The sequence below is a fragment of the Eptesicus fuscus genome, chromosome 11 (assembly GCF_027574615.1).
Source record: "Eptesicus fuscus isolate TK198812 chromosome 11, DD_ASM_mEF_20220401, whole genome shotgun sequence".
Taxonomy (NCBI): domain Eukaryota; kingdom Metazoa; phylum Chordata; class Mammalia; order Chiroptera; family Vespertilionidae; genus Eptesicus; species Eptesicus fuscus.
In genome coordinates, this window is record NC_072483.1 from 85,125,509 (window position 1) to 85,153,471 (window position 27,963).

Below are 27,963 nucleotides of genomic sequence, written 5' to 3' on the forward strand. Positions count from 1 at the left end.
ACACGGTAACAAATCCTGCTTGCTGATGCCAATGGAAAAGTACTGGCCATGCTCCCGTGTCCCTGGTGTGCTGCTCTCTGCTGTGAGCTCTTCAAAAGCCGAAGATGGAGCACAGGTGAGCAGACCAGGAGTGAGAGGGGCACTTTTTAGGACCCTTGATGGGTCATTAAAGGCCCATGGTCCAGACCCTCCATTCTCAACCTTATCGACTATGAGGCCTCTTCCCTCCCCTCCCAGCTCCAACCGTTCAGTCTCTGCTGAGCCAGGTGGCAGCTGGGTTTATGGGAGGCTGGGGACCAGTGAGGCCTCGGGCTGTGTGTGTGGGGGTCCCCTCCAGTGCCTGGAGCAGAGGTTGTTCCTTCGGAATGTGACCGGGGATGGAGAAAGTTTGACATTGGTGTGCATAGGGCAGGAGTGCCACATGAGTCACCTAACTCCTTCCTGCCCTGAGTCTGGGTGAGTATGAGGACCAGGCCTGGAGGGTAGACCATCTGGCCAAAGGGGAGTATTTTCAAGCCTTCAGAAGTGGAACATCCATGGGGCCTGCCATCCATTTCCTCTCTCCCATTTCTCCTTGGGAATGGGACCGTGTATCTTATGCCTGTCCCACCATGCATTTTGGAAACACGTAACATGTTTGATATCACAGGTTCACAGTTGGAGAGCAATTTGCCTGCATACGAGAACATGAATTTGGGGGCCAGAGGGGGGGTGGGCGTAGGCATGGAATGCTGCAGACTGAATGTCTGTGTCCTCCCCAAATTCATATGTTAACTCCTAACCCCCAAGGTGATGGTATTAGGAGGTGGGGCCTTTGGGAGGCGACTAGCTAATGAGGACAAAGCCCTCTTCTATGGGATTAGCACCCTTATAAAGGAGACCCCAGAGAGCTCCCATGTCCCTTCCTCCAAATCAGGACACAGTGAGAAGATAGGTTCAGTCTGTGAACCAGGGAGCAGCGGCTCACCAGACACCAAATCCGCTGGCACCTTGATCTTGGACTTCCTGGTCTTTAGAACCATGAGAAATAAATATTTGTGTGTGTGTGGTTTTTTTTTTTTAAATAAATCACCCAGTCTATGGTATTCTATTAAGATAAGACAAGGATTAAGACAAAACCCCCAGGATGTTGTAGATCTTCAGGATAATGCAATGAAAAGAAGAATTTTGATTCTCCATTATACCTTTTAGTGAAAATTTGCATCCTAAAACATGATTATGCAGGGATCAAAACTACAGAGAGTAATTAAAAAATGCTAAAATTGCCCTGGCCGGGTGGCTAAGCTGGTTGAAGCGTTGTCCCATACATCAAAAAGGTTGTGGGTTCAATTCCCAGTTGGGGCACATATGGGAGGAAACTGTTCAATATTTCTTTATCACATCGATGCTTCTCTCTCTCTATCCCTTCCCCCTCTCTCTAAAAACTAACAAAACATATCCTCGGGTGAGGATTAAAAAATAAAAAAGCTAAAATTATCATTGACATTTGGGAAATACCTTATATATTGCTCTGGTTTGAGAGTTTTAAGGGCAATCATAAACTCTTTCATTTTCTAAAGAAAAGACAAGATTAAGACACATGGATGGACCAAGGTGTAAATGTTGAAGGATCATCTCTGGGAATCTGAAAAAGACAAAATAAAGGCAGATGGTTACTAATGCAGTGTTGTTATACTGAACAAACAAAACAGAACAGAGAACAAACGGATGACTGTCGGGTGGAAGGAGGCTTGGGGGCTGGGTGAAAAAGGTGAAGGGATTAAGAAGTATAAATTGGCAGTTACAAAATAGTTATGGGGGTGTAAAGTCCAATATAGGGAGTACAGTCAATAATATTGTAAGAACTGATGTATGGCATCAGCTGGGTATGAGAGGTCTGGGGGGATCACTTCACAAGTTATATAAATGTCTAACCACTGTACTGTACACCTGAAACTAATATAATACTGAATGTCGACTGTAACTGAAAAATAAAAAACAAAACAAAAAACGTATTTAAATGGGTCAAAGAAGAAAATCTGAAAATCACTGCAGTAAATAAAAGCTGAAATTCAGAGCCGCAAAAATAAAAAAGAGGTCCGAATTCTGCTGGCGTGTCCACCTAGCCTTTGTCTCTGTTCCCCTACGATGCCTGGAGCACAGTCACGACTCCTGGGGAGCAGCCAGCATCGGTGACCAGGAGACCGACAGCCCCCCTCTCAGGACCCGGAGCGGGTGGGGAAGCAGGACCAGGGAAGCAGCCTGGTCCTGATGGCATCACTGGACTGCCCTGGGCTCCAGAACTTCCTTTTGTTTCAGAAAAATAAATCTCTTTTCTGTTTTTCTGTTTGTTATATGAAAAATGTTGTAATTCGGAAGAAAAATTATTTGTTTTTTAAAAAGAACAAGTCAGTCTCCATTTTATTCTTACCAAAATCTTATAATTTTCACATTTCTTTCCAACCTTGAGTCATAAATCTCCTCATTCTCGCAATGTTTGGGGATAAAATGCATCTTAAACCCAGAAGCCCTGTATTGTCAAAGGCCTACACTGCAGTCTAATGTTATACCAGACCCATTTAGGGCTGCAGAAATAGTCTCTGATCGTTCTAGATGTATTTCCAGCAGCTGAAAAATAAAACTGTGTTCTTTTAACATGTGCCCAGTGACTTGGTATTTTCATTAACATTTTTTTATTAGTTTGCTTGAAAGATACTTTCCGAATAACTGACCAGATCAGATATCTATTTAATCTAATTTGGTTATTGAGGTAATTCAAATACCACATCAACTGCATTTTGACCAAATGTTTAAAGAAATAACTTACCATGCCCATTTGCTATTTTTTAAAAATTTATCTTTATTGTTGAAAGTATTACAGATGTCCACCCCCTTTTTTTGAAATCAAGGAAGAAATAGAAACCTCCTCTATATATATATATATATATATGTATATATATATATATATATATATATATATATATATATACCATTATACAAAAATATATACCATTTGCTACCAGCACTGACTCAGTTGAGTGTGCTTTTCTTTGGGGCTGGAAACTATGAAACATCCTTTTAAGAGGTTCACTCACTTTGCAGGCAGCTGCTTTGGAGCATCTAGGAAGTAGCAAGTGGAGGAAAAAAGAGAATTTCCATTGGAAAAGACGAACCTGCCCTAGAATTCGGTCATAGATACCAAATTCATACCGAGAACCTGGAAGCCATGGAAAAGGGATCCCAGCAGGGGCCTCTCCTCGCCACCCTTACCATGTCGGTGAACTGATCCGCACAAGCCATCCGAATCGCCTCAGGCGTCGCCGGGCTGTTCAGGGTGAAGGTGTTGGCCAGCCCCCTCTCTCTGCGGGCAGCAGCCACTGCATCGTGTAAGGCGAAGATCACGGAGTTCCCCATGAACATTCCAGCCTCACCCAGTCCCTGAGAAGGAGGGCAGAAGGCTGTCAGGAAGGCATGGCTCCTTCAGGACTTCTAGTTTGTGTTGACACATACACAAGCATTAACACACTCTCATGCACACTTACCTTCTCTGGCTTTATAACCCTCAGAGTGGGGTGCATCTGAATTTCCAGAACCCATCCCCCCATGCCGATTGGTGTGTGAGGGAGTAGTTAATGAAAATGCCCCAGGACATCAGGGTAGCAGGGCATCTAAAAACACCTGTTCCCCTGCCCAGGTCCAGAAGACCAGAGCCCTTGGTGCCCTCTGGAGTACTTCAATTTGGCCTCTAGACCCGTGATTTCCACCCGGTGTGTCATGGCTGAAAATCGCTGCTCCAGGCCATTTGTGTTTAGTTCAAACCCTCAGCAAAAGAACCACAATCTTTGTAGCTGGGCTTGAAAGATAGTGAGGTGTTGCCTCTGAAGAGTGGACTTTGAAATTCTCTTTGTGCTCACTTCCCTGGCAAGTGCTGCATGCTTTTGGATGAACAGTGTGAGGGCATTATATTTTGAATAATCCTCCCTTGCTTCTTGTACTGGTTTTCCTTCCTTCTTTCTTCAAAGGAGTCTGGTCCTCGATCTGTGTCCAGGGCCTTAGTAGAGAGATGGGACAAAGGGCCCAAAGCAGATAAAGACTACCCCAGGCTGTGGTTTTTTACTCTGAGGCAAATGTGGAGGAAAAGGTGGAGCTGGCAAAAGAAAGGGTTTTCTGTGAGGTGAGGAGGAGGGGGCGAGAGCAGAGAGGTCCTGTGCCCTATTTGGAGCACAACTGGCAGGGAGGGGCTAGACCCCAAGAGGCAGGGTTGTGTCAGGACAGTCTTTAGAGATATCCCTGGCCGAAGTCTGGTGCAGAAGTGGAGAGAGGGCCTATTCATATAGAAAGTCTCATCTTCCTCCCAACTCTGACCTACTCCTGAGAAACAGAGGTAGTTTCCTGAAAACCCGACGTTAAAGTTGCCCTGTGTCTGGCCAGATGTGGGCTCAGAATGGCACTTCAGTTGGAGAAGTTGTGCTTTTGTACATGTGCTTGAGAATCTTTGCTGCAAGTCTACCTGGGCCAGTTAGACCCCATGGCCATGGAGCGTGTGCGTCAACACCTCTTATATCAGTGGCTATTCACACCTCAGAGCAAATCACCCTCAGTGAGGAACTTGTTTGAAAGCCCTTTCTGACTTGGGGAGAGGGTGGGCAGAGGCAATGTAAGCAAGAGAGGACTGAGTCTGGAGGACATGTGGGAAGGGTGCAGAAAAGAAGGCTCTGGGCTGGGGAAATTGGCCTACAACTTCAGCTTTACCTCCCGGTGGCACTTAGCCTCATGAACCAAGATGTTTGACTTCTTGTTTTATTTAAATACACTGAGTGGCCAGATGATTATGATCTCTGAACGCATAATAATCTGGCCACTCCGTGTATATCCTATATAATAAAAGGTTAATATGCAAATTGTCCCCTCAACCAGGAGTTTGACCAGCAGGCAGGCTGGCCAACTGCCCATGTCTCCTCCCCCTGGCCAGGCTGGCCGGACTCCACCCATGCACAAATTCATGCACCGGGCCTCTAATATATATATATTACACACACACACACACACACACACACACACACACACACAGAGTGGCCAGATTATTATGTGTTCAGAGATCATCATAATCTGGCCACTCAGTGTATATTTCATTATTTCTCGCAAGAGTGAAGACTCCACTTAGGGTTCTGAAGGCAGTGAGTACCACTCTGCCATGAGTCTGCTCTCCCCTCCCCCATCTCCCTCTGGGACCTGCAATTCCAAGAAGAAAGCAAATTCAGGGGACTGTTTCATTATTTCTTGAAGGAGCAGGTTATTATGAGCTGAACTGTGCTCCCCTCCAATTTACATGTTGAAGTCCTAACCGTTAGTATTCAGTATGTGACTGTAATTGGAGATAAGGTCTTTAGAGAGGTAATTTAGTTAAAATGAGGTCTTTAGGATGTGCTTATAAGATAAAGAAATTAGGACGAGAGAGAGAGAGAGAGAGAGAGAGAGAGAGAGACCCGACATGTGTGCCATATAGAAAGACCATCATGTGAGGACACAATGAGAATGGCCGTCTGCACGCCAAAGAGAAGTCTCCGAATAAATCAAGCCTTGATCTCACACTTCCAGCCTCCAGAACTGTGAGTAAATATATCTCTGTTGCTTAAGCCACCCCAACTGGTATTTTGTTATGGCAGCGCTAGCAAACGAATAGAGGTGTTGCCTTCTTACCTTGGATGAGTAGATGGCTATGGGATTTCGGGACCGCACCAAAGTAACATAGAACTCTTCTGGTATTTCTGTGACGGTGGGGATTTTGTAGTCTTCAGGACCCCGAGAATAAAGCACACCTTCCGGGGAGTATTTCAGTTCTTCTATGGTATATAATCCCATGCCTTGGATAAATGCTCCTTCAATCTACAGGCAAAAATGGCACAGTTTATAAGCACATGATGTTGGTTGAAAATATATCCCAATGTGATTGCAAATGGAGCTCTGAACCATAGTAAGTCATTCTTGAAAGCATTGCAGCAAACTTTACAAAGGGTCTTTCAGCATCTGGTGCTTGCCATCCTGCCTGGCCCCCTAGACTTAGCTCTTCTTGCCCAGGTACCTCACAGTCCAGGGACTCAGCACTCGTCAAGTTCTGGGGGATTCTCCAAGCCCACCAGATTCGTTCAACCCTCCAATTCTTTGTAAGGGCAGTTTCTCTCTTTACTGCTCCCTACCTCAGCTTGTCCACTTGGCAAACTCCTCTCTCTCTCTCTCTCTCTCTCTCTCTCTCTCTCTCTCTCTCTCGTTTCACTCTGTCTCTCACTGGTTTATAAGCATTATGAGGTCTGGCCTTCTTGTGTTCTGTTCTCAGCATAGTACTTGGTACATACATTCTCAATAAATGTTGGTTGAATTATATGAAAAAGAAGCTAACGTTAAAGGACTGTGGCCTAAGTAAATGGAATTGGGGCACTGTATTTATTATACTATCTGGATTTTTTTTTGCTTCCTTTTATAATTTATGATGGAGAGTAGATCAAACTTAAACAAGGTGGGTTGAAAGAAATATCTTTTTATTAACTTAAATATGTTTTATTTAAAAGCCATTTGAGTTCTACTCACAAGCTATTATGCTCTGAGAAAAAAGGGTTTACAGTCCCCTTTAAAGGGGATATCTGCCTCAAGGTTAAAAAATTGAAGGAGAGTTACATGTTGCATTCTATTGAATTGTAAAATTACAGAATAAAGTAAACAAATTTAAATGCTAAATTTGGATATTTCCAAATGCTTGCCCCCGAAGGAAAAGATTAAAGCCCAAGAGTTCCAATCTAACACATTTCTGTTTTTTTCTTTCCTTTTCCAATGGGACAAATGTCTGGTTTTTCTGATCATAACATTTCCCCTTTGGCCTTTGCTTAAGCAATAAAGAGGCAGGAACAAGCTGGTAGGAGCGGATAGGAAGGCGAAGGAGAGGTGGGGTCTGAGGCCAGCTGTGGGTGTCAAACTTGACAGACTTAGGATGAATTCCAGGTGCAGGTTAAATGGGCAGATTACATGTCCCCACCCAGCAAACTTTTGATGGAGAAGTGGGCCTGGGTGGGCACAGGGACCCACATTTCCAATAAACACGGTCAGGGCTTTCGTTGCCAAGTCGGAGGACCACACTTTGAGAAACACGGAGGGACCAATTAAATTGCCCCTCAGAAAGCCCATTGGCCAATCTCGGTCAGCCAGCTCCTTAGGACTCAGGAAGCTGCTGGCAGATGAAACCACATGTCTGTCTGTTGGGTTTGAAGCCAAGTGCTCAGCTTGTCCAGCTATTCAGGTCTAGGCGGGGGCCTGGTTGGCAGGTCAGGGGTGCACGGATGTGGCTGGCCCCACTTTGAGTAACAAGGCTACAGCGGGGAAGCAAAGCTACACCAAGGAAAGGCTTTCACTTGACCTTTTGCACTCGGATGTCGAGTGTGACTCGACACGGTTAGCATTAGAATAAAGGAATCGAGAAAAAAGCAAGCGCGTGCAAAGGGTTAAAGCTTAAAAAGGTTTTGGGTGTGTTGATTTACTTACTTGTGAGATATAAATCAGAAATTCAGCCAGAGAGAAATTGTTTTTAAGCATTTCTTTCCCCTTATATTTCTCTAAATTGTTCAGTCTACTTAAATTCAATGCGCATATGAATATGAATGGGGCTTTATTATTATGCATTTATATATCCCCTAATTATAAACATTAATGTTTGTTGAAGAAAAATTAGAAGGCATGGAGAATGATAAAGCAGGATAAATCACACCTATTTCTGCCACATAAAGACAACCACTGCTAACTTTTTCTTGAACTTTCTTTCCATTTTCTATCTATTTGTGTGTGTGTGCAATATATGACATATATTGCAGAGTCCTTGTAGCAGGTATAGCATTTGGAGGACTCTGGGAAATAATGTTCTGAATGGAATTGACCCAAAGTCCCCACGGGGCGGTCTGGTGCCACGCACCTGCCCGATGTCCAGGGCCGGGTTTATGCTGAACGCGGCGTCCATGAAGATGTCCGTCCTGAGGAGCTGCGCCAAGAGAACACACAGGGTGGAAAAGGTTATTTAAAAATAGATCTTCACTGCAACTGTCTACCGGCCCCCGGTTCCCCACGGGCAGGGGCAGGGTGATGACTACCCACATACAGAGCATGCGTCCAGAGAAACACTCACTCTGTGACGGTGGGGAACACCACCCCCTCTGTACCTTGTGAGCCCCAGTCAGACAGTCGACTTCCACCTCAGAGCAGGCTGCTCCGTAAACGAAGTATGGGAAAGGTTCCCCTTCCTCCTTCTCCCAGTCCATATGGGTCTGGTAGCCTCTGCGAAGAGAAACGCGAGGGAGAGAAAGGCTCCTTCCCCCTCGTGGTCGGACCCTGGGTGGCGCTCTGGGTCCTGGAGATGAACAGAGCTCCCACCCCAGCACCCAAGGCCTCTCTGACCTTCCCCCTCCCACAGGGGTCCCAGCCCAGACACGGGAAGAAGGCCCATTGGGTCTGAGCCCTACTTTCCATCATGCAGCTGCTGTGCTAGGTCACAGGGGTGTCCTTCCTGGCTGGGAAACGGCTGTGGCGCCAAGGGTCCCTGGCCTCCCCGAGCTCTCCTCCCGCACCCCCCCGGCCCCTGGCTGAAGGGCTGACACGGGGCACGGCTGAGCGCCAGCACTTAGCAGGTATCTGTGCATGAGGAGCCCACGCCATCCCTGCCCAAGTGTAATCTAAACCAACGCAAAAGCATTCTTTACTTGAAATATCCCGTAGTGGACAGGCTGATGCATTCTTTGTAGGCTTTTGCGATCTGAAAGAGATGATTGATATAAAGACATGTAAGTGCGGGGACAGCAGTGGAACTCCGTGCTGGGCTTGCTCCTCTGTGTGCGGCACCCTCTGCGCCTGCACCCCGAGCAAGGCTGAGGCTGCGTATAAGCCCAGGCCGCGCTTCCTGAGGGCGGCGCCCACGGCAGCTCGCGCTGCGCCCTGGGACCCTCTAGAGCCTCACAGTGTAAAGTTTATTATGTTTTCACCCTTTTTGGCTTTTTAAATTAGAGAGAGGGAGAGACTAGGCCATATTCATATGCAACAGGCGTGTACACAGGTAGGTGTGTATGTACATATACATATGCAAACACACGTGTACACAAGTGCCTGTGTGTGCATGTATGTATGTATGTATGTAGTATGTTTGTATTTTTACCCTGATTTTTTCCATGTTATTTGATTGGCTGTCTCAGTATATTACATCAGCTTCCCTGCTGGAGTAAACTGGGTAGAGCTGGAAATAATAATAATGATGAGAATTGTAATAATTATTATTAAAAACAGAGTAACCTTGTGCTAACAGAGATGGCTGCCGTGACCTCCATTGCTGGGAGGAGCCTGCGCCCAGAGGAGCAGTGACAGGCAGGGCGCCGCGCCAGGTGTGATCGACAGCAGAGCTAGGCCACTGCACGCGGTGAGAGACGAGGCTCTTCAGTGAAGCCTCGGGATGAACACGACACCCTCTCACTCTCAGGAAAGCAGGAGCGAGTGCTAGTAAATGCTGTGCTTCTTGCGTGGGCACCGCCAACCAGCCACGCGCTGAGGGCTTTACCTACCCATCCGGATGCATTTGCCTTCTCGGGCAGGGTAAGGCGGACCACTCACCCAGTCCTCCCAGCTTCCCTCCGGGTTTTTCCTGATGACTGGCTGGAGACGGGCCATGAGAATTTGGCAAGCATTCTAAAAATAAGCATAAGCCAGGCAGAGAAAGATAAATATCACATGACCTCACTCATTTATGGAATATAATGAACAACATAAACTGATGAACAAAAATAGATCCAGAGACAGAGAAACATCGATCAGACCATCAAACTTCAGGGAAGGTAAGGGATGGTGGGGGTAAAGGGGAGAGATCAACCAAAGGACTTGTATGCATGCCTATAGGCCTAACCAATGGACACAGACAACAGGGGGGTGAGGGCATGAGTGGGGGGTAGGGGAGCAATGGGGGAATAAGGACACATATGTAATATCTTAATCAATAAAGAAATTAAAAAAATAAATATTTGAAATGACATGGGAAATGAAAGGCACATGGAGTAGCAAAATATTCAATATTTAAATCAATTCAAACATAGATGCCAGTTTGTAAGCTGCTTCCTAGTCCTCTAGGTGGAGTTTCTCAAACTTGAACAATGTATGGAACCCCTTTGAAAGAAACAAATATTCTTGTGGATCCTGTAGTGTTAAAATTAATTTTTATTATAATGTTGTTTAAATACATGCTAACATGAAGCTAGGTAGAGCCGCCTTAAGGTTATAGCTCTTTTATGTCTACAAAGCAAAAACCCAAATGACAAAGTGTGCAGACTAATCTACTAGTATATACCAATAGAATTTGAAATGACATTAATTTAGTTGATGGACAATGTTTTCCTGAAGATGAATTGCTGCTTGGAAGGTGGAAAAAGTCTCAACTGCTATAGCACATGTACTTCGCCGGCCACGAGTTTGACATGCTTGCTCTAGTTCAAAGATCGATGCTCAACCACTGAGCCACACGGGCTGGGCTTTGGCTTCCTCTCTTAATTCGAATACAAATCTGCTTACACGTGTGCCTTTAACGTATTCTTCTCAGACTCAGAATAGGCCTCAGGCCCTCTGTTGGTTTCTCTTCCTTCTGTTCCATCACCCCCTTTCTGGGAAATGGTCTCTGGCTTCTTATGCATTCAGGGGATCCCTGCATTCATAAATCTGTCTTTGCTGGTTCGTTCAGTCTTCAATCACTGACCTCATTACAAATGCATGCCTTCCGAAAGAGTAACACACCCAAGGCAAACCCAAGTCGCACAGTTCCTTCCAGTCCAAATATCAGATGGCCTTCCTCTTGTGACCTGACCATGCACCCTTGCTATAACATTATGCCCAACAGTCTAATGCTCCGCGAAGGTAAGTTTTCCCTTGAACAGACTGAGGTATAGCAGAGACAATTTGTCATTCTTTTGTGACATCTGAACTTCTTTTTGTGTGTGGAGAGTTTTTTCACTGTATATTTCTTAGTAGAGTCACTTCCCACTATTGGAACTCAAAGTGCCAGATACAAATTTTTCTGGCTTTCTTTGCATTAGAGAAGATTTCAAAATACACAAAGTGGAGAGAATAGTACAATAGTTCCTCTTACACCACTTACCCAGTTTCGACAATGAGTATGTATACCCCAACCTCACCCCAGCGACCTAACATTTCCATCCACCTCCCTCCCCTTGGCTCCCTCTGCTCCAACGATCCTGACCCTTGCAGCTCCTCAAGCACAGTAAGTGAGCTCCCTCTGCTCCGCTCCTGTCCCTGCTGCCTTCAGACCAGGTTCAAGGTCACCAACCAGTCAGTGCCTAGCCTGGTTTCCTGGCTGCTCAAGGTCGCCCTGACACTTGCACTTTCTCTTTCCATAACTTCCTTTATTTCGATTCATGACACCTGCCATTATGTTTCCTTCCTTTTATTATTTTTTCTTTATTTATTATTACCTAATACTTTATTATTCATTATCTGACTAATTTTAGGCTAAGGACTCAAAAGGACAAACTGGCACAATAGCTGACAAATAGCCCCTTAATCCAAATGGGGGTGCTCTCCCTCCTAAGCAGGTCTTGCAGAGAAAGTGGCTGCAAATTGGTCCTCACCTGCCTCAGTGGTATCAAAGGGTTGGAGCGGAAGAGGCTGGGAGGTTGGAGTGAGGGACAGGATTGCACTGCGACAGGTTGGTGAGCTGGGATCTCCGTCTTCTCAGGACGGAGTGGCAGGAAGGGCTTTCTCCATCGCAAACCCAGCGAGAGATACTCCACAGCCACTCAGAGAGCTTGATGTGCGCCCTCTAGAGGTGGGGGCCTACAGATCCGTGTCTACTGCTGCACACAAGACTATGGGTGAAAGGCAGCCCGCAGCAGCCCGGGAAGTCCCGGGCCATCTCTGGGGGGAGATGCTGTACTCCGATTCCCTGCATGGCCTTCAAAGGGACATGCGTCAGGGTGGAACCTGTGGTGTGGGTGCTGCCTGGGGTAAATTGTTTCTATTTTATTGAACTCTCTATATTTAACCATTCCAGTTTAAGAAAACATGATGAAGACAAAACCAAAATGGAATCAATTTTCCCTACTTGCTGCTTTCTTTGCTTCGTGGCATTTAATAGGTAGCTTATCTCTATTTCGGTAGACATCAATGTACTAATGCTTATTGATTTACTTAATCCATGAAGTGTTGCATTTAACTTGGAATTATTCAAGATTTTTTCCTACAAGTCATTTTTCTTTTCTAGCCATTTCCTCCACTTTTCTTCCCATAGAAATGACTTGGGATTTAAAAAGGATTCTGGTGTTCTGAAATGAACAGATTCACCTTTCTCACGGACGGGCAGTCTATTTACATCAAGGTTGGAGCCACTGTTGTCTTTGCAGCCAACGAGGCCTCAGCTTTTGCCATGTGTTCCCTCTGAAAGTCTAAAGTGATCGCTGACAGAGAACCTGGAGCCTCGAGAAGCCTTAGTGAGCCTCCAAAACTCTTGGTAATCAACCCACCAGGGAGCCCGTTGAAGAGCTGCAGGCGGTCTAAAGGGCGACCAGGTGACAAGTTGCCACTCCTTTCCTTCTAAGGAGCGCTCTCCGCATTTGCTGGACACAGCTCTGCCCAAACTAGCCGATGGAAGCCCATGTGTGAAAAGGCTCCCTTCTGAGACTTCCTATGTTTTTAGACTTCAGATAAAGAACTTTATTTTGTCTCAAATGTGCCTGGCAATATTTACATAATCCTAGAAGAAGGTTTCTGTTGTCAGCTGAACTTTACCCATGGACTTTAAAACAATCTTATTCATACACACACACACACACACACACACACACACACACACACACTAGAGGCCCAGTGCACGAAATTTGTGCACTGAGGGGGGGGGTGTCCCTCAGCCCAGCCTGTACCCTCTCCAATCTGGGACTCCTCAGGGGATGTCTGACTGCCAGTTTAAACAGGCAGTCAGACATCCTTCTCACAATACAGGACTGCTGGCTCCCAATTGCTCACCTGCCTACCTGCTTGCCTGCCTGATTGCCCCTAACCGCTTCTGCCTGCCAGCCTGATCACCTTCTAACCACTCCCCTGACAGCCCAGTTTCCCCCAACTGCCATTCCCTGCCAACCTGGTGGCCCCTAACTGCCCTCCCCTGATGGCCTGGTTGCTCCTAACTGCTCTCCGTGGCAGGCCTGGTCACCCCCAACTGCCTTCCCCTACAGACCTGGTCACCCCCAACTGCCCTCCCCTATAGGCCTGGTCACCCCTAACTGTCCTTCCCTATAGGCCTGGTACCCCTCAACTGTCCTCCTCTGCTGGCTTGGTCACCCCTAACTGCCCTCCCCTTCAGGCCTGATCTCTCCCAACTGCCCTCCCTTTCAGGCCTGGTCCCTCTCAACTGCCTTCCCCTGCTGGCCTGATTGCCCACAACTGTCCTCCCTGTTGGCCATCTTGTGTCCACACGGGGCGGCCATCTTTTGTGTTGGAGTGATGGTCAATTTGCATATCACCTCTTTATTATATAGGATGTTTTTTGTTTTTTTTTTTGGTGCGTGCAACTATCACTACTATTTCCAATATTTTTTCATCATTCCAAACAGAAACTCTATAACCATGAAGCAATAACTCCCCACTTGCCCCTCCTCCTGACTTCTGGCACCCTCTAATCACCACTTTTTGAAAGGATCCCATCTGTAAGGGCTTCCTGCAAGGGATGAGGTGCCTCAATAGAAAGAGGCTGGAGGAGGCCTGGGGCTTAAGGTGGGGCTGGAGCAGGTCACAGGTGGCTAAAGCCTTGGTATCATTGTTCAGAAGGGACTCTCTAAGGAGCTCACCACAGCATCCACCAGGGAAGGAGTCAGGTATAATAAGGCCAGGTCACACCAATGCCAGCCTAGAGTGTTCTGCCTCTTTCCTCTGTGCCCTCTCTTTCTTGGACTTCACAAGGGTCTGAACTATAGGCTAGGAAGCTTATGGGGGGCGGGGGTGCAGGGAGGGAAATCAGAGAAGCCAGCCCCAACCCCTTTCTACCTGCAGGCCCAAGCTGTTAAGTAGTCGAGACACTGCAATTTGAAGTACATTTTGGAATTTTTGACTGAACATTTTAATTATTGAATGAGATGGTTTATGCAAATAAAAGCAATTGATGAGTTTTTAATGATCTTAGGTTGGTTAGAAAAATTGTAGGTAGGTTTCCCTCAAGGGGAGGAAAGAAGAGGCCCTCAGAGGAAGCTTCAACCACTCGAAGTTTCTCAACCGCTTAGCGGAGCGTCTAAAACCAGCTGGTTGACCTTTCTAGGCCTCAATTTCAGTTCCCATAAGAGAGGGGTTGGGGCAAGGTTATTTCCAGCACTGTCACTGGGTGAGAAAGAAAGAAAAGTCACCTGCACTGCTCTCCCGTTGATGTCTGTGCTCATGGACCCTGCCGTGAAGGAGGCATTGGGCACGGTGACTGTGCTTGTTTCCGACGTGTGGATATACGAGATGGGGATGTTCAGTTCACGGCTAGCCACCTGCCAGGAGCAAATGAAAAACACCATTGATATCTTTGACTCTAAGCCTCCCTCCCCCCAAATTAAAAGCTTTTAAATTCTTTTTTATTGATTTCAGAGAGGAAGGGAGAGGGAGAGAGAGAGATGGAAACATCAATGATGAGAGAGAATCACTGATTGATTGCCTCCTGCATGCCCTGCACTGGGGATTGAGCCTGCAACGCCAGGCATGTGCCTGTGACCTCCTGGTTCATAGGTCGATGCTCAACCACTGAGCAACGCCAGCTGGGCTAATTTTTTTTTTTTGAACTGAGTATAAATTCTGGCAATTCTTTAGGGACAAACATTTAAGATAGCATCTTGGGTCTGACATGTAGATTCTGTGTTTGAAGGTTTTCAATGACACTGTATAAGATCCATACCATGTGCTTTCCTTTATACCAGTTTCACAGAAGCCATGCAGCATACGGTCATTCTAAGACATCAGTTCAGTAGGAATCACACAGGCCAGACTGAGGTCTCTGTCTTGTTGTTTTACCTTCATCTTCTCCTCATGGCTTACATACATTTAGCAGATTGTGTTTGTCCCACAGACATTTTGTAGGTATAAGGGTTTTGTTTTAAAGAAGCAAGGTATGTTCAAAGAAGGCTCTGTGGATTTTTGTGATTTTCTAATTCCAAGCACACTATTAAGTAATAGTATTTCCTTAAAGAAAATACCTTCTATTTCTCATTAAGAGAAAAGCTTTGGCCCTAGCCGGTTTGGCTCAGTGGATAGAGCATCAGCCTGCAGACGGAAGGGTTCCTGGTTCAATTCTCAGTCAGGGCTCATGCCTGGTTTGCAGGCTCCATCCCCAGTAGGGGGTAGTCTATCAATGATTCTCATCATTGATGTTCTATCTCTCCCTCTCCTTTCCTTTCTGAAATCAATAAAAAATATATATATATTTAAAAAGATAAAAGCTTTGCCCCCTCTCACTCACATTGTTTTTATATATTTTTTAAAAATTGATTTCAGACAGAGGAAGGGAGAGGAAGAAAGAGGTAGAAACATCAATGATGAGAGAGAATCATCAATTGACTGCTCCCCTTCTCCCCCTACTGGGAATCTAGCCTGAAACCTGGGCATGTGCCCCAACTGGGAATTGAACTGAGACCTCCTGGTTCATGGGTAGACACTCAACCACCTAGTCACACTGACCAGGCTACTCACAATGTTTTTTCAAATTTCATATTCAACAAATTCTTATTTAATATTTTAAAAAAGGAAAATTTCCTATTGCAAATAATCTCTTGCTCTTTCAACAACAGTATTAGGAAGATTGCTTTGAATTAGCACACATAATGACCCATCATTGGTGTTGCTAAGTAGATTGTGAATAATAAGAACATAATTTCTCATTCTATTAAACACATTCATTTCTAATGAAGATTTGCATGAACACAATGTAGCTTTGAGCATTTGCCATAAAGCCGAAAAGTATTTTATCTTTGAAAACTGGAATCACATTTTTCAGAAGACCTGATGGGATTTGGTTCTAAGTATGCAGGAAGAATAATATAACATATTTTCTCAATTCTAATACCCACTTCCATCAGTCTCCTGCATTCATGTGTTCCTAATATCAAGATGAATGCTATAATTGACCTGTGCTTTTAGTGTGATGGTATTTCTCCTGCTCAACAAGAAACTGACTGTCCGGTGTGACAGCCTTCCACGGTGAGAAAAATGGATGCTTATCTCACCTGGATCATTTTGGTGTAGAGGCCTTGTCCAATTTCACAGCCACCATGAATCACCAAGACAGAGCCATCCATGTAAATGTGGACGAGAGCGGCGGCCTGTTGGGGAATAATTATAAAACCAGTTGGAAAAACCAAATGTTGCCCGCGTTTGGCTGAGGTTGACAGATGAATGGTTTGCTTCACTGAGTCAATCTCTCATTGTTTATACTGGAGAAGAAAGCTATTATTGGTGGCTACCGACAACCCCTTTAACACCCTTCAAACATAGAAACCACCCCTGTAGAGCAAGCACATGTCAAACTTGCGGCCCACGGGCCACATGTGGCCCACAATAAATATTTTTTGTGGCCCAACCAATATAACGGTACGTAAGAAAAATTTTAATAACAATTTCATGATTTAATTTTTACAATACCCTGTTATACATAATTATTAATAATGAACTACGTTCGCTAATGACTGATTACTATAATCGTGTTGCATTCATTTTCCTTACGTGCCTTACGTGCAGGCGCACCATTTCTCTCCACTAATACCAGCAGAAAATATTTTAGCAGCCGATTGCCACGTCATTAGTCTTGGGCTGATTTGTTTGGTGTGCGCAACAAGAAATATTTTGCCTTTGGAGGACAGGAAAAATAGGCTTATTTGCATTATGCTTATTAATCTGTACAGTTATCCAGTGTCTGGCAAGTTAATATTCAAGAAAATATTAATTTTTATTAAAATTTTCTATTATTTTATGTTAATGATGACTCATTTATTTCAGCCCTTTGCACTCAGCATGTCTCTATCGAAACAAACATATGAAAATTGAAGCTTTTGTTTTTTTGCGGCCCACATACACTTAAACCTTGTTTATTTGGCCTGTGTTAGCCTTTGAGTTTGACATGCTTGCTGAAGATCAACGAGTGGCAGCTCATCTCCATGCCCACCATCTGCAGGCCTATTGGAGGCCTTGTGTGGCTGCCTTGGCAGCGACCTCTCCAAAGCACCACCTGTACAATATTTTACTATTCTTTCCCCTTGAACATAAAAATTGATCTTAAAGCAAATGGAACCAGTATAAATCAATTTCCCAGTAAAGCTTCCACTGGCTACTAGGGGAGCTGGAAGACCCTTGAGATGTTTTAATAGCTTCCAGATGCTGCTGACCTTGGGAATGATGGTGGGGGAGGGGTGTGGCCCCATTCAGAAATTCCAATTCAGCTGAAGGCTGGAGGTGGAAGCCAGATTAACTCCCCCCCCCCCCACCCCACCCCCGTCGCCCTTGTTTTTTTCAAGCTCCCAGGTGATTTTGATGATTGGTCAGATTTGGGATCTATAGGTTTAGTCCATAATTTCCACTTTTCATGTGAAGGAATAGAAACCTAAACAAGGAGAGGATTGGCCACACCTGGTGCCTAATTTGTGGTAAGGTCAGGAATGGAACCCACAACTTCTAACTTGAGCCCAGCGTCCTCCACACCCATGCTGTGCTGCCTCCTTCAGGCTAAATGCTATTGTCCTTCTGTGGGGCTGGACATGTGGCTCCAGGAACTGGACTGAGAAGGGAGGTAAGGAAGAGGCTGGGCTATGTCGGGTTGTTCTGCAAGTCATTAGACTTTTTCTTTAGCAATTCCCACCATATGCTCATGCACATGGCCCAGATCCCTGCATCTCTCGCCCTGGGACCTCTATCCCCACATTGATGCCTGTGACCCTCCACTACGAATTCAAAACATCAACTAATTTAGTCTTGGCTGAGTGGCTCAGTTGGTTGAAGCATGATCTTGTACACCAAAAAGATTGCTGGTTCAATTCCTGGTCAGGGCAAGTACAGGAAGCAACTGATTAATGTTTCTTTCTCTCTTCCCTTCCTTTCTCTAAAATCAATTTAAAAAATCCATATCCATATCTTCATGTAAGTTGAAAATATATATATATATTTTGACCACATGAATGAGATCCCATCATGTGTAACTAATTTAGCTATGCCAGTCTCCTGGTTTGAGACTGTAGTATCAGGACTATCAAGGTCTCTACAGGAACTTTTAAACTTTGTATTTTCACTTCATGACCATCTAACAGGAGTAATGATGACCATATTCAACGGTATTGCCACATGCTTTCAGAGCCTGTGTTAGATTTTATGTTGATGCTTGTATAAGCACCAAGCAGGAGGACTATAATTGATGGGGCATATTAGAGACAAGAGGTGAGATTGTGAGTCACCACACCCTACAAAGACATTTAGGATTAAGACTTCAAAATGACTTGAAATGCAGCAGCAGCCAGAACTGCGTGAGGATTTAGTTTTGGAAAAGCAACATCACCCACCATGTTAAGTTAATGTAACTATTTTGAATATTACTGGCATTTACAGTACTACTTTAATTTAATTCCCAAATTCACTTGTGTTTTATACAGGCATCAAAACTATAAGAAGCTTATTCTTTGTTGTCATACACAGTTAAATAACATTAAAATAGATAATTTAAGCAACTCTTGAGAGTCCACTGATTTTTTCCCTTCAAAGATGGTCTGTGTGTTATTCTGGCTTCAGATATATTCCCTGGGGAGAAGGATTGATCATCTGCTCCCATCCCTCCTTCTCATTTTGCTTCCTACATTGTGAGCGGACTCTGAGGAGGGGAGTGGACATAAGGGTATTGGGGCATCCTTCATTGAAACCATGCAGGGACCTGCATTCTTTGCTTTGTGTGGGTTTGGTTATGGGGATATTTCAGAGATTGATGGGGATAGAAACAAGTAAAAAAGAAAATACATAAATAAATAAGAAAATAAATAAGTAAATCAATAAATAACAGAAACAGAAATAGAACCACACAAAAAACTGTTTAAGGTAAAACTAAAAAGAAGGCACAGTAGTCATAGAGCCCAATATGGTGACTCTATGAGTCATGGAGCCTCAGTATGATGACTCCATGTAACTCAGTATGGTGACCTTGTGAGTCATGGAGCCCAGTATGGTGACCCTGTATAGTCACGGAGCCCAGTATGATGACCCTGTGTCGTCATGGAGCCCAGTATGATGACCCTGTGTAGTCACAGAGTCCAGTATGGTGACCCTGTACAGTCACGGAGCCCAGTATGATGACCCTGTACAGTCACGGAGCCCAGTATGGTGACCCTGTGTAGTCACAGAGTCCAGTATGGTGACCCTGTACAGTCACGGAGCCCAGTATGATGAACCTGTGTAGTCATGGAGCCCAGTATGATGAACGTGTGTAGTCATGGAGCCCAGTATGGTGACCCTGTGTAGTCATGGAGCCCAGTATGATGACCCTGTGTAGTCATGGAGTCCAGTATGGTGACCCTGTGTAGTCACGGAGCCCAGTATGGTGACCCTGTGTAGTCACGGAGCCCAGTATGGTGACCCTGTGTAGTCACAGAGTCCAGTATGGTGACCCTGTACAGTCACGGAGCCCAGTATGATGACCCTGTACAGTCACGGAGTCCAGTATGATGAACCTGTGTAGTCATGGAGCCCAGTATGGTGACCCTGTGAGTCATGGAGTCCAGTATGGTGACTCTGGGTTTCTGTGAGAATGGAACAGCTCTGTCTGTTTTCAGTGTTTTGAAATGACCCTATTGCTGTCACCAAGAAGTTAGGAAAGAGGGAAAGGGATCCTCTTTTTCCCTTCAGTTCTTACATGGACTTGAAATTTGACCTCATACCTCAAGACTCATTTCTCCCAATCTCACCTGATTGTAGTAGGCCTCAGGGAGGGCAACAGTATATTTCATAGGGACCACAGCAAGCCCCCTTTTCTTCCAATAATTATTTTTGTTAAATTCCTCAGCATCCCTTTTCCTAGCATAAAATGAAGATTTCTCCAGACACTCTTTCCAGCATCTTTGCAAGGGCTCTGGGTTAAATGTCTGCTTATAGGTTGTTTTGCTAATTCTCTTATACATGTTTATTTCTCTAACCTGAAAGACAAGAAAAAAGCATTTCAAGCATACATGCTATTCAATTTGTGAAACCTGTGTTTTTGTTATATACCTGACATGAAGAAAGTCTTCTAAAAAAAAGAAACAACTATTTAAATGGATATAAATATGTAAGTACAAATGTAAACATATAAACATCCTATCTAATAATAGATAAATTTGCAAATTGACCATACCTCTGACACGCCCACCAGCCACGCCCACCAGCCACGCCCACCATCCAATCAGAGCGAGTATGCAAATTAACCCAAACCAAGATGGCTACAGCCACAGAGAGCAAGGTTTCCTAGGTAACAGAGGAAGCCAAGCTTTCCGCCTGCCCTTGCCAGGCCTAAGCCTCCACTCAAGCTACAAAGTTTCAATTATAGAAGGTAAACAAATTCAAACAAATGGCGGCAGTATGGAGCTTGAGAGAGCAGGCCAGGGTTGCCGCTGGCAACAGGGGAAGCAAAGCTTTCTGCATACCCTGGCCAGGCCCACCCGCTTAAGGCAACAAAGTTTCAATTATAACCCCAACACAAATGGCTGCCAGCCTTGGAGGGAGCCCCAGGTTTGGCTCTGCTCCAGGCTACAAAGTCTCAATTGTAGAAGGAAAATAAATTCCAGATACCAGGGCCTCTGCTTGGGTTGCCAGGGGGCATGGCCGGCCTGCAAACCACCATAGGCCCCTCGCTCAGGCCGCCCTACACCCCAAGGGAACCCCCACCTGATCCGGGACGCCCTTCAGGGCAAACCAGCCGGCCCCCACCCCTGTACCAGGCCTCTATCCTATCTAATAAAAGAGTAATATGCAGATTGATCATCACTGCAACACGCAATATAGCTGCCCCATGTGGTCAAAGATCCTGCTCCGATGTGGACACAAGATGGCCAGCAGGAGAGGGCAGTTGGGAGGCACCCGGCCTGCAAGGGAGGGCAGTTGAGAGGGACCAGGCCTGCCAGGGAGGACAGTTGGAGGTGATCAATCCTGAAGGAGAGGGCAGTTAGGAGTGACCAGCCCGGCAGAGGAGGGAAGTTGGGGGCAAACAGGCTGGCAGTGGAGTGGTTACGGGGTGATCAGGCTGGCAGGCAGAAGCGTTTAGGGACAATCAGGAAGGCAGGCAGGCAAGCAGTTGGGAGCCAGCAGTCCTGGATTGTGAAAGGGATGTCCGACTGCCCGTTTAGGCCCGATGGATCGGGCCTAAACAGGCAGTCGGACATCCCTTGAGGGGTCCCAGATTGGAGAAGGTACAGGCCGGGCTGAGGGACAACCCCCCTCCATGCACAAATTTCGTGCACCAGGCCTCTAGTAATGATAATAACAATAGAAACTACTGTTGAACACATCATATCTTCCAGGCTGCAGACTAAGTGTATAATCTCCACAACTTTGCAATAATCCTGAGAAACAGTAGGTGTATTATAAGTCCTGTGACAAGTTTCATTAGTGATGAGACAAATTTCTCCTGCCTCAAAATTTTTTACTTCTACACAATGTTTCTTTATTCTTAACTGTTCTCAGATTAGCTCCTCAAAATCTGAACTATGGTAGGATGTTTGCACAAATGGCTAGAATGAAGCCAATCTCCCTAGCCATGCCCTTGGGTGGTTTCACACTGATTCTGGGGTTGGCTATCTGACTAGCTTTGGACAGTGGGACAACACATATGTAATGCAGGCAGAGATTTGAAAAGTGCTTGCATTAGGGCTTGTCATGTTCTTACTTCTCCTGGAAAATTTATGAACCATGATTAGAACTAATCTGGGCTAACCTCCTGGAGGATGAGAGACCCTGTGGAGCCGAGATGACCCTTCCCAGCTGCGACATCACTTAGACGAATCAGTCAATGACCACCAGATATGGAAGTGAATTTGTCTTGGACCATAAAACTCCAGTTAAGCTGAGCCAGGCCAGAAGAGCTACTGAGCAGCTGACCCACATAATCAGAAGAAATACTATTTGTTGTCTTAATTCACTAAGTTTTAAATATATATATATATATATATATATATATATATATTATATATATATATTGATTTCAGAGAGGAAGCGAGAGATAGAAACATCAATGATGAGAGAGAATCATTGATCGGCTGCTTCTTGCATGCCCCCAACTGGGGATCGAACCTGCAACCCGGGCATGTGCCCTTGGCTGGAATCGAACCTGGGACCCTTCAGTCTGCAGGTGGACACTATCCACTGAGCCAAACCAGCTAGGGCTTAATCCACTAAATTTTGATTGACTTGTTGCACAGTAAAAGCTTATTGATACATAGACTATCTACTTTCATTGAATCTTAAAAGTTAATATAATGCTGTCTGTAGGTGCTCAATATATATTTGAACCATTGATGGCAGAGATTTGTAAGGGGATTCTGACTGATTACCTACCTCTTCAGGGAGTAAGTTACATTGAGATGCCACAGCAGTTATGTAAGCTTCAACTACCACTGAAACCTGGGGAAAGCCAAATCCTCGAAAGGCGGTGTTGGATGGCAAGTTTGTTTTGCAAGCCCTACCCCGGCACCGGTAGTTAGGAACATGATACGCATTTTCAGATTTCAGCACGACGAACTCTATCACCTGAATGAAAACAAAACTGAACTTCACATCTATCAAACTTTCAAAATCAGTTATCCAAACCCTTCACAGAATTTTGTCTACTTTGTATAACAAATATCCATGCAAATAAAGTGTAGCACATACAACTCAACAGGTAACCTATGGGGAGGGCATAGTCCTTATTTACCAACTCAGACACCTCAGGGGTGCATCCACCATTGATATAATATTCAACGTCGGCAGCTTTGATCACACCGTTGTTCATGAATCCAATCTGCAAAGTCACATGACAAAACCATTTTCTCAGCAGTTCTTTACAACCAGATCCTACTGTACATAAACACATCTGATCACACGTGTCAGTCCATACCCAGCTTATGAGCATGATTTGATGTGACAGTCAGCAGAGGAACACTGAGGATGGTGCCCAGGGCGACCATGGGATCCCAACAGAAAGTTCTGATTGGTTTTGGGTAGCATCCAAATACCCCTTGCAGTCGGTATGGAATTTAGTAGTTGTGTTATGATTGATTGGTTGTCCCTGGACAATATTTTCAGCAATCTCCTAAAATTTTTGCTCTCACTCACTTTGTATTTTCCGAGGAGTGGGTGGCGGCCAGCAGTTATCAGCATGTCATCACCACGTTCTAGAACAAACCGGATTGGGCGGCCAGTCCTATAGGAAGTGACTCTGTTAATACGTTGGGTACTTCATAAAGGTGTAGAAACATGGAGTTGGCGAAAGGGGACTGGGCATAACCTAACTTAGTGGTTTTCCATGGGGGTAGTGACATACCTTAAACAACATTTTGGAAGCTTGTGGGGATATTAATAGGTAACAAAACAAACACACACAAAAACAAAAACCCCTATTAATGTTATCCTGATTTAGTCATGTCTGAGAATTTTGATGTTGAAACAATACATTATTTACTTAGGTTACTTTCCTTTTATTTCTTTTTTATATGACATTAAGGCATTGTAGTATGAGGATTTTGCAATTGTGTGAATTAGTAGGTTATATGATGAGGATGTTCACGCTGGATGTTAAAAGGGGCATTAAAACACGTGTCAAAGGGGAATGCTAAGGCTGTCAGGGTTGAGAACCCGTCAATACTCCGTTGAGTTCTGTCGCCCTCGCATGCAGACTCCCCGTCATAAAGTGCCCGTGGAGGACCCCGCTGGCTTCGGAGGGGGTGCTCCCCCTGCCCGCACCTCTGCTCACAGGACAGGCTTTGCTGTGGGTGGAAAGTGCCAGCGAACTGACATTCACAGTGTTTCTTTCCGCAGCGATAGCCTGGGATCAGTTTCCTTTGTCCGGAACATACTCATTGAACTCTGGTACATAAGAGGTTCCCCAAAAGTCATGGCTATTCTCGCTCTTAATGTGTCTGGTTATTCTGTCTGGATGATGTCAAGGTTAAGTGAACATTCCCAGGCAGCAGCAGACCCTGCTGTGTTTCATCACAAAATGTGTCCCTTGTAAAGTTGGGGCTTGGACCCGCCCTCCATTCAGCCACCCTAGCTTGATTTATTTTAACTATTTATTTATTTATTTATTTTTTATATTTTTAATCCTCACCCAAGGATATTTTCCCATTTTTTTTTTTTTTTTTTTTTGAGAGAGAGTGGAAGAGAGAAGGAAAGACAGAGAGAAATATCGATGTGAGAGAAGCAAATCGATTAGTTGCCTCCTGCACATGCCAGGACCAGGGCCTGGGGCCAGGGAAGAGCCTGCAACCAAGATACGTGCCCTTGATCAGAATCGAACCCAGGACCCTTCAGTCTGCAGGCCGATGCTCTACCCACTGAACCATAGCGGCTAGGGCTATTTTAACAATTTAAAACAAACATTTTAAAGATTGAAAGTTAAAGCAGTTCACGAGGAAGTAATATATAGTTACGTCTGGGCAACCAGTCAACATCGATAGTGACTGCGTTTATTCCACACAACTACCTTGTGAACCAGGTAGATATTACTTTCTCCACTTTACCGGGGAGGACACTGAGGCGCCTTGCCTATGGTCACCCTGACGGTTGAAGAGTGGGTAGAGCAGTGTCCCTTCACCCTCATGCTAACCACACCCCTTGGACGTGACAGCCTGTGACCAATGGAATGAACCCTGGGGTGGGTGAGGGCTGGAAGGACGTGGGGGGCACCTGTCCCACTAGGACTTCTGACATTAACAGCCGGCACTGCGACTCTTACTTGTTGGCGGCCACAGCACAGACAGCTCCCAGCAGGGCGGGCTTGCTAAGTTTCCCCCCAAATGCTCCTCCAGTTCTTTTCATGTGGCAGGCGACTCTATTCTCTGGGATGTTAAGTGCTGCAGCCACAAATTCCTGCAAGAGATAAGCCCCTGAAGTCACAAAGTGCAATTTAATAGGATATTTCCTCATCCATGTACTTCCCCTCTGCATAGTAAAAGACAATCAGTACTTCAACAAATACAGCATTTACAGAACTGTGAAACCATCATCACAATCCAATTTTAGAGTATTGTAAGTATCCCCAAAGAAACCTTGTATCTATTAAGCAGCCACTTCTGAGCTCCCCCTAACCTCAACTCCCTCTAATGCCCCACCACAAGGCAACTACTAATCTGCTTTCTGTCTCTACAGCTTTGCTTGTTTAGAACATTTCATATACGTGGAATAATACAATGGCGGCCTTTTGTGACTGGCTTCTTTTACTTAACATTATGTTTCCAAGGTTTACCCATTCTTTTTTTTCTTTTTTTACATTTTCACCCAAGGATGTGCTTTTATTGATTTTAGAGAAAGAGGAAGGAGAGAAAGAGAGAAATATTGATGAGAGAGAGAAACATCCATCAGTTGCCTCCCATATGTACCAAAACCGGAGTTGAACCGGCAACCTTTTTGGTATACAGAACAATGCTCCAACCAACTGAGCGACCCAGCCAGGGCCACGCCCTTCTTCTTTATGGCTGAAGAATATTCTATTGTATTGATATATCACGTAATTTATCCATTTATTAGTTGACGAGCTATGGCATTGTGTCTACGTTTGCCTACCGTTCATAGAAAATGCTGCTATGAACATCCCTGTATAAGTTTTTGCGTGGACATGTGTTTTCATTTCTCTTGGGTAGATACCTAGTTGTGGAACTGCTGGGTTATATGGTCACCCTATTTTTAACATCCGGAGAGACTGCCAAGCTGTTCTCCAAAGTGCCATTTCTCGTGGTCACCAGCAATGGGTGAAGGTTCTAATTTCCTACCTCCTCGCTAACACTTGCTACTGTCTGTCCTTTTGAGTATAGTTGTTCTAGCAGGTGTGATGTGGTATTGCTGTGGTTTTGAATTGAATTTCCTACCAATGATGCTGCACATCTTTTCACATGCTTATTAGTCATGCATAGACTTTCTTAGAGAAATGTCCGTCCAAGTCCTTGCTGAGCCTGCTTTTGATACTGCCCCAGGTTCTGGGTGGTGAGCTGTGAGGACTAGTGCCCTGGGAAATGCCTGTTGTTATGGAGCCGACTCACTGTATCCCAGGTAGATATGAATGGTGACCGCCCTAGCTGGTGTGGTTCAGTGGATAGAGCGTTGGCCTGTGGACTGAGGGTCCCAGGTTTGATTCCGGTCAAGGGCACATGCCCAGATTGCAGGCTCGATCCCTAATGGGGGCTGTGCAGGAGGCAGCCAATCGATGATTCTCATCATTGATGTTTCTATCTCTCTCCTTTTCCCTTCCTCTTTGAAATCAATTTAAAAAATGTAAAAAATAATAATATTAATAGTGACCTTAGGACATATATGTTATCCATTCAGAGACCAGAGACACATACTGTCTATGAAAAGAGACCTCAGAGGTCATCTTTGTCACCTTCCTCAATTTACAGAAAAAAGATATTGATGCCCAGTGACTTGTAGGAGGTCATGTAGCTGCTTAGGGGCAAAGCACATATCTCCACTCTCCTCTGCCCAGTCCCACATGTGCACCTCTGGATGCTGCAGCACACCCCAGCTCAGTCCGATTGCCCTGCCAGCCTGATTTCACCCCCAACTGTCCTCATTTAGCCTCGAATGGCATTTGGTAGCTTCCTTCTCCCATTGAGCCTACCCACCCCTTTAAGACCTCAAGATACCAACTCACTGTGCTCTACCAGGAACCTCCCAGCTTTTCCCTTCAGGGATGCTTATAATTATTCCTCCCAGTGTCCTTATTTAAGTACTAGAGGCCCGGTGCACTAAATTCATGCATGGGGAGGTGTCCCCTCAGCCCAGCCTGTACCCTCTACAATCTGGGACATCCCTCTCACAATCTAGGACTGTTGGCTCCTAACTGCTCACTTGCCTTCCTGCCTGATCGCCCCTAACTGCTCCCCCTGCCAGCCTGATCACCCCTAACCACCTCTGCCTGCCGACCTGATTGCCCCTAACTGCCCCCCTGCCATCTGGTAGCTCCTAACTGCCCCAACCACCAGCATGGTTGCCCCTTACTCCCCCCTGCTGGCCTGGTCTCTCCAAACTGCCCCCCTTGCTGGCTTGGTCACCCCTCATGGCTCCCCCTGCCATCCTGGTTGTCCCCAACTGACCCCCTGCTGGCCTGGTCGCCCCTCACTGCCCTCCTCTGCTGGCCTGGTCACCCGTCACTGCCCTTCCTGCCGGCCTGGTTGCTGCCAACTGTGCCCTCTGCCAGCCTGGTTGCCCCTCACTGCCCCCTTCTGCCATCCTGGTCGCTCCTCAATGCCCCCCTCTGCCAGCCTGGTCACCCCACACAGCCTGCTGCTCAGTCTTTTGGTTGTCCCTCACTGATCCCCCTGCTGGCTTTATCACTCCACTCAGCCTGTTCAGTCGTCCATTCAGTTGTTTGCCCTATATTTTGGAAGGGAGAAAACATTTCTGATCTCTTTAAAAGGTCTGCCCATTTAGGGAAATATTTGCCCACTTCCTCCATTACAGACATTAGCCAGTGTCAAGTGTGCAGGGAAGTTTGAGACGGGGAGTGGGAACAATAAAAACTCCTCCAACGAGGAATGCCTGGTGGTATGGGCCTCACACCACAGTCATCTGGATTCTCAATTTCAAAAAATATCCTGTTACCTGCACACGGGTGGGAAACTGTGTTCCAACGTGTAACACCATTTCTTTATCTTCTTCTTTTGGGATAGCCAGGATGGTTTGCGTTTCCATGTAAAAATGTTCCTGTCCTTCCACGTGGATCTCACCTGTGAAGCGTGAACACAGGACAAT

The 27,963-nt window shown here is 45.4% G+C and overlaps 1 protein-coding gene across 2 annotated transcripts in view; it reads right to left on the bottom strand.

Annotated features, from left to right (window-relative positions):
* Positions 1-1,127: 1,127 nt before the first annotated feature.
* LOC103290551 (aldehyde oxidase 4-like) overlaps positions 1,128-27,963 on the bottom strand; it is a 67,506-nt gene continuing 40,670 nt past the window's right edge. For both annotated transcript variants that reach the window (XM_008146476.3, XM_054722946.1), the window contains 15 exons: positions 27,814-27,938; positions 24,953-25,086; positions 23,332-23,419; positions 22,931-23,017; positions 22,573-22,764; positions 19,953-20,180; positions 16,245-16,340; positions 14,391-14,519; positions 9,613-9,687; positions 8,715-8,767; positions 8,178-8,292; positions 7,934-7,999; positions 5,680-5,865; positions 3,250-3,417; positions 1,128-1,624 (listed from right to left, as the gene is read on the bottom strand). In XM_008146476.3, the coding sequence (XP_008144698.2) occupies positions 1,571-1,624; positions 3,250-3,417; positions 5,680-5,865; positions 7,934-7,999; positions 8,178-8,292; positions 8,715-8,767; positions 9,613-9,687; positions 14,391-14,519; positions 16,245-16,340; positions 19,953-20,180; positions 22,573-22,764; positions 22,931-23,017; positions 23,332-23,419; positions 24,953-25,086; positions 27,814-27,938 (1,796 nt within the window). In that variant the 3' untranslated portion in view covers positions 1,128-1,570. The remainder of the gene's footprint in view (positions 1,625-3,249; positions 3,418-5,679; positions 5,866-7,933; positions 8,000-8,177; positions 8,293-8,714; positions 8,768-9,612; positions 9,688-14,390; positions 14,520-16,244; positions 16,341-19,952; positions 20,181-22,572; positions 22,765-22,930; positions 23,018-23,331; positions 23,420-24,952; positions 25,087-27,813; positions 27,939-27,963) is intronic.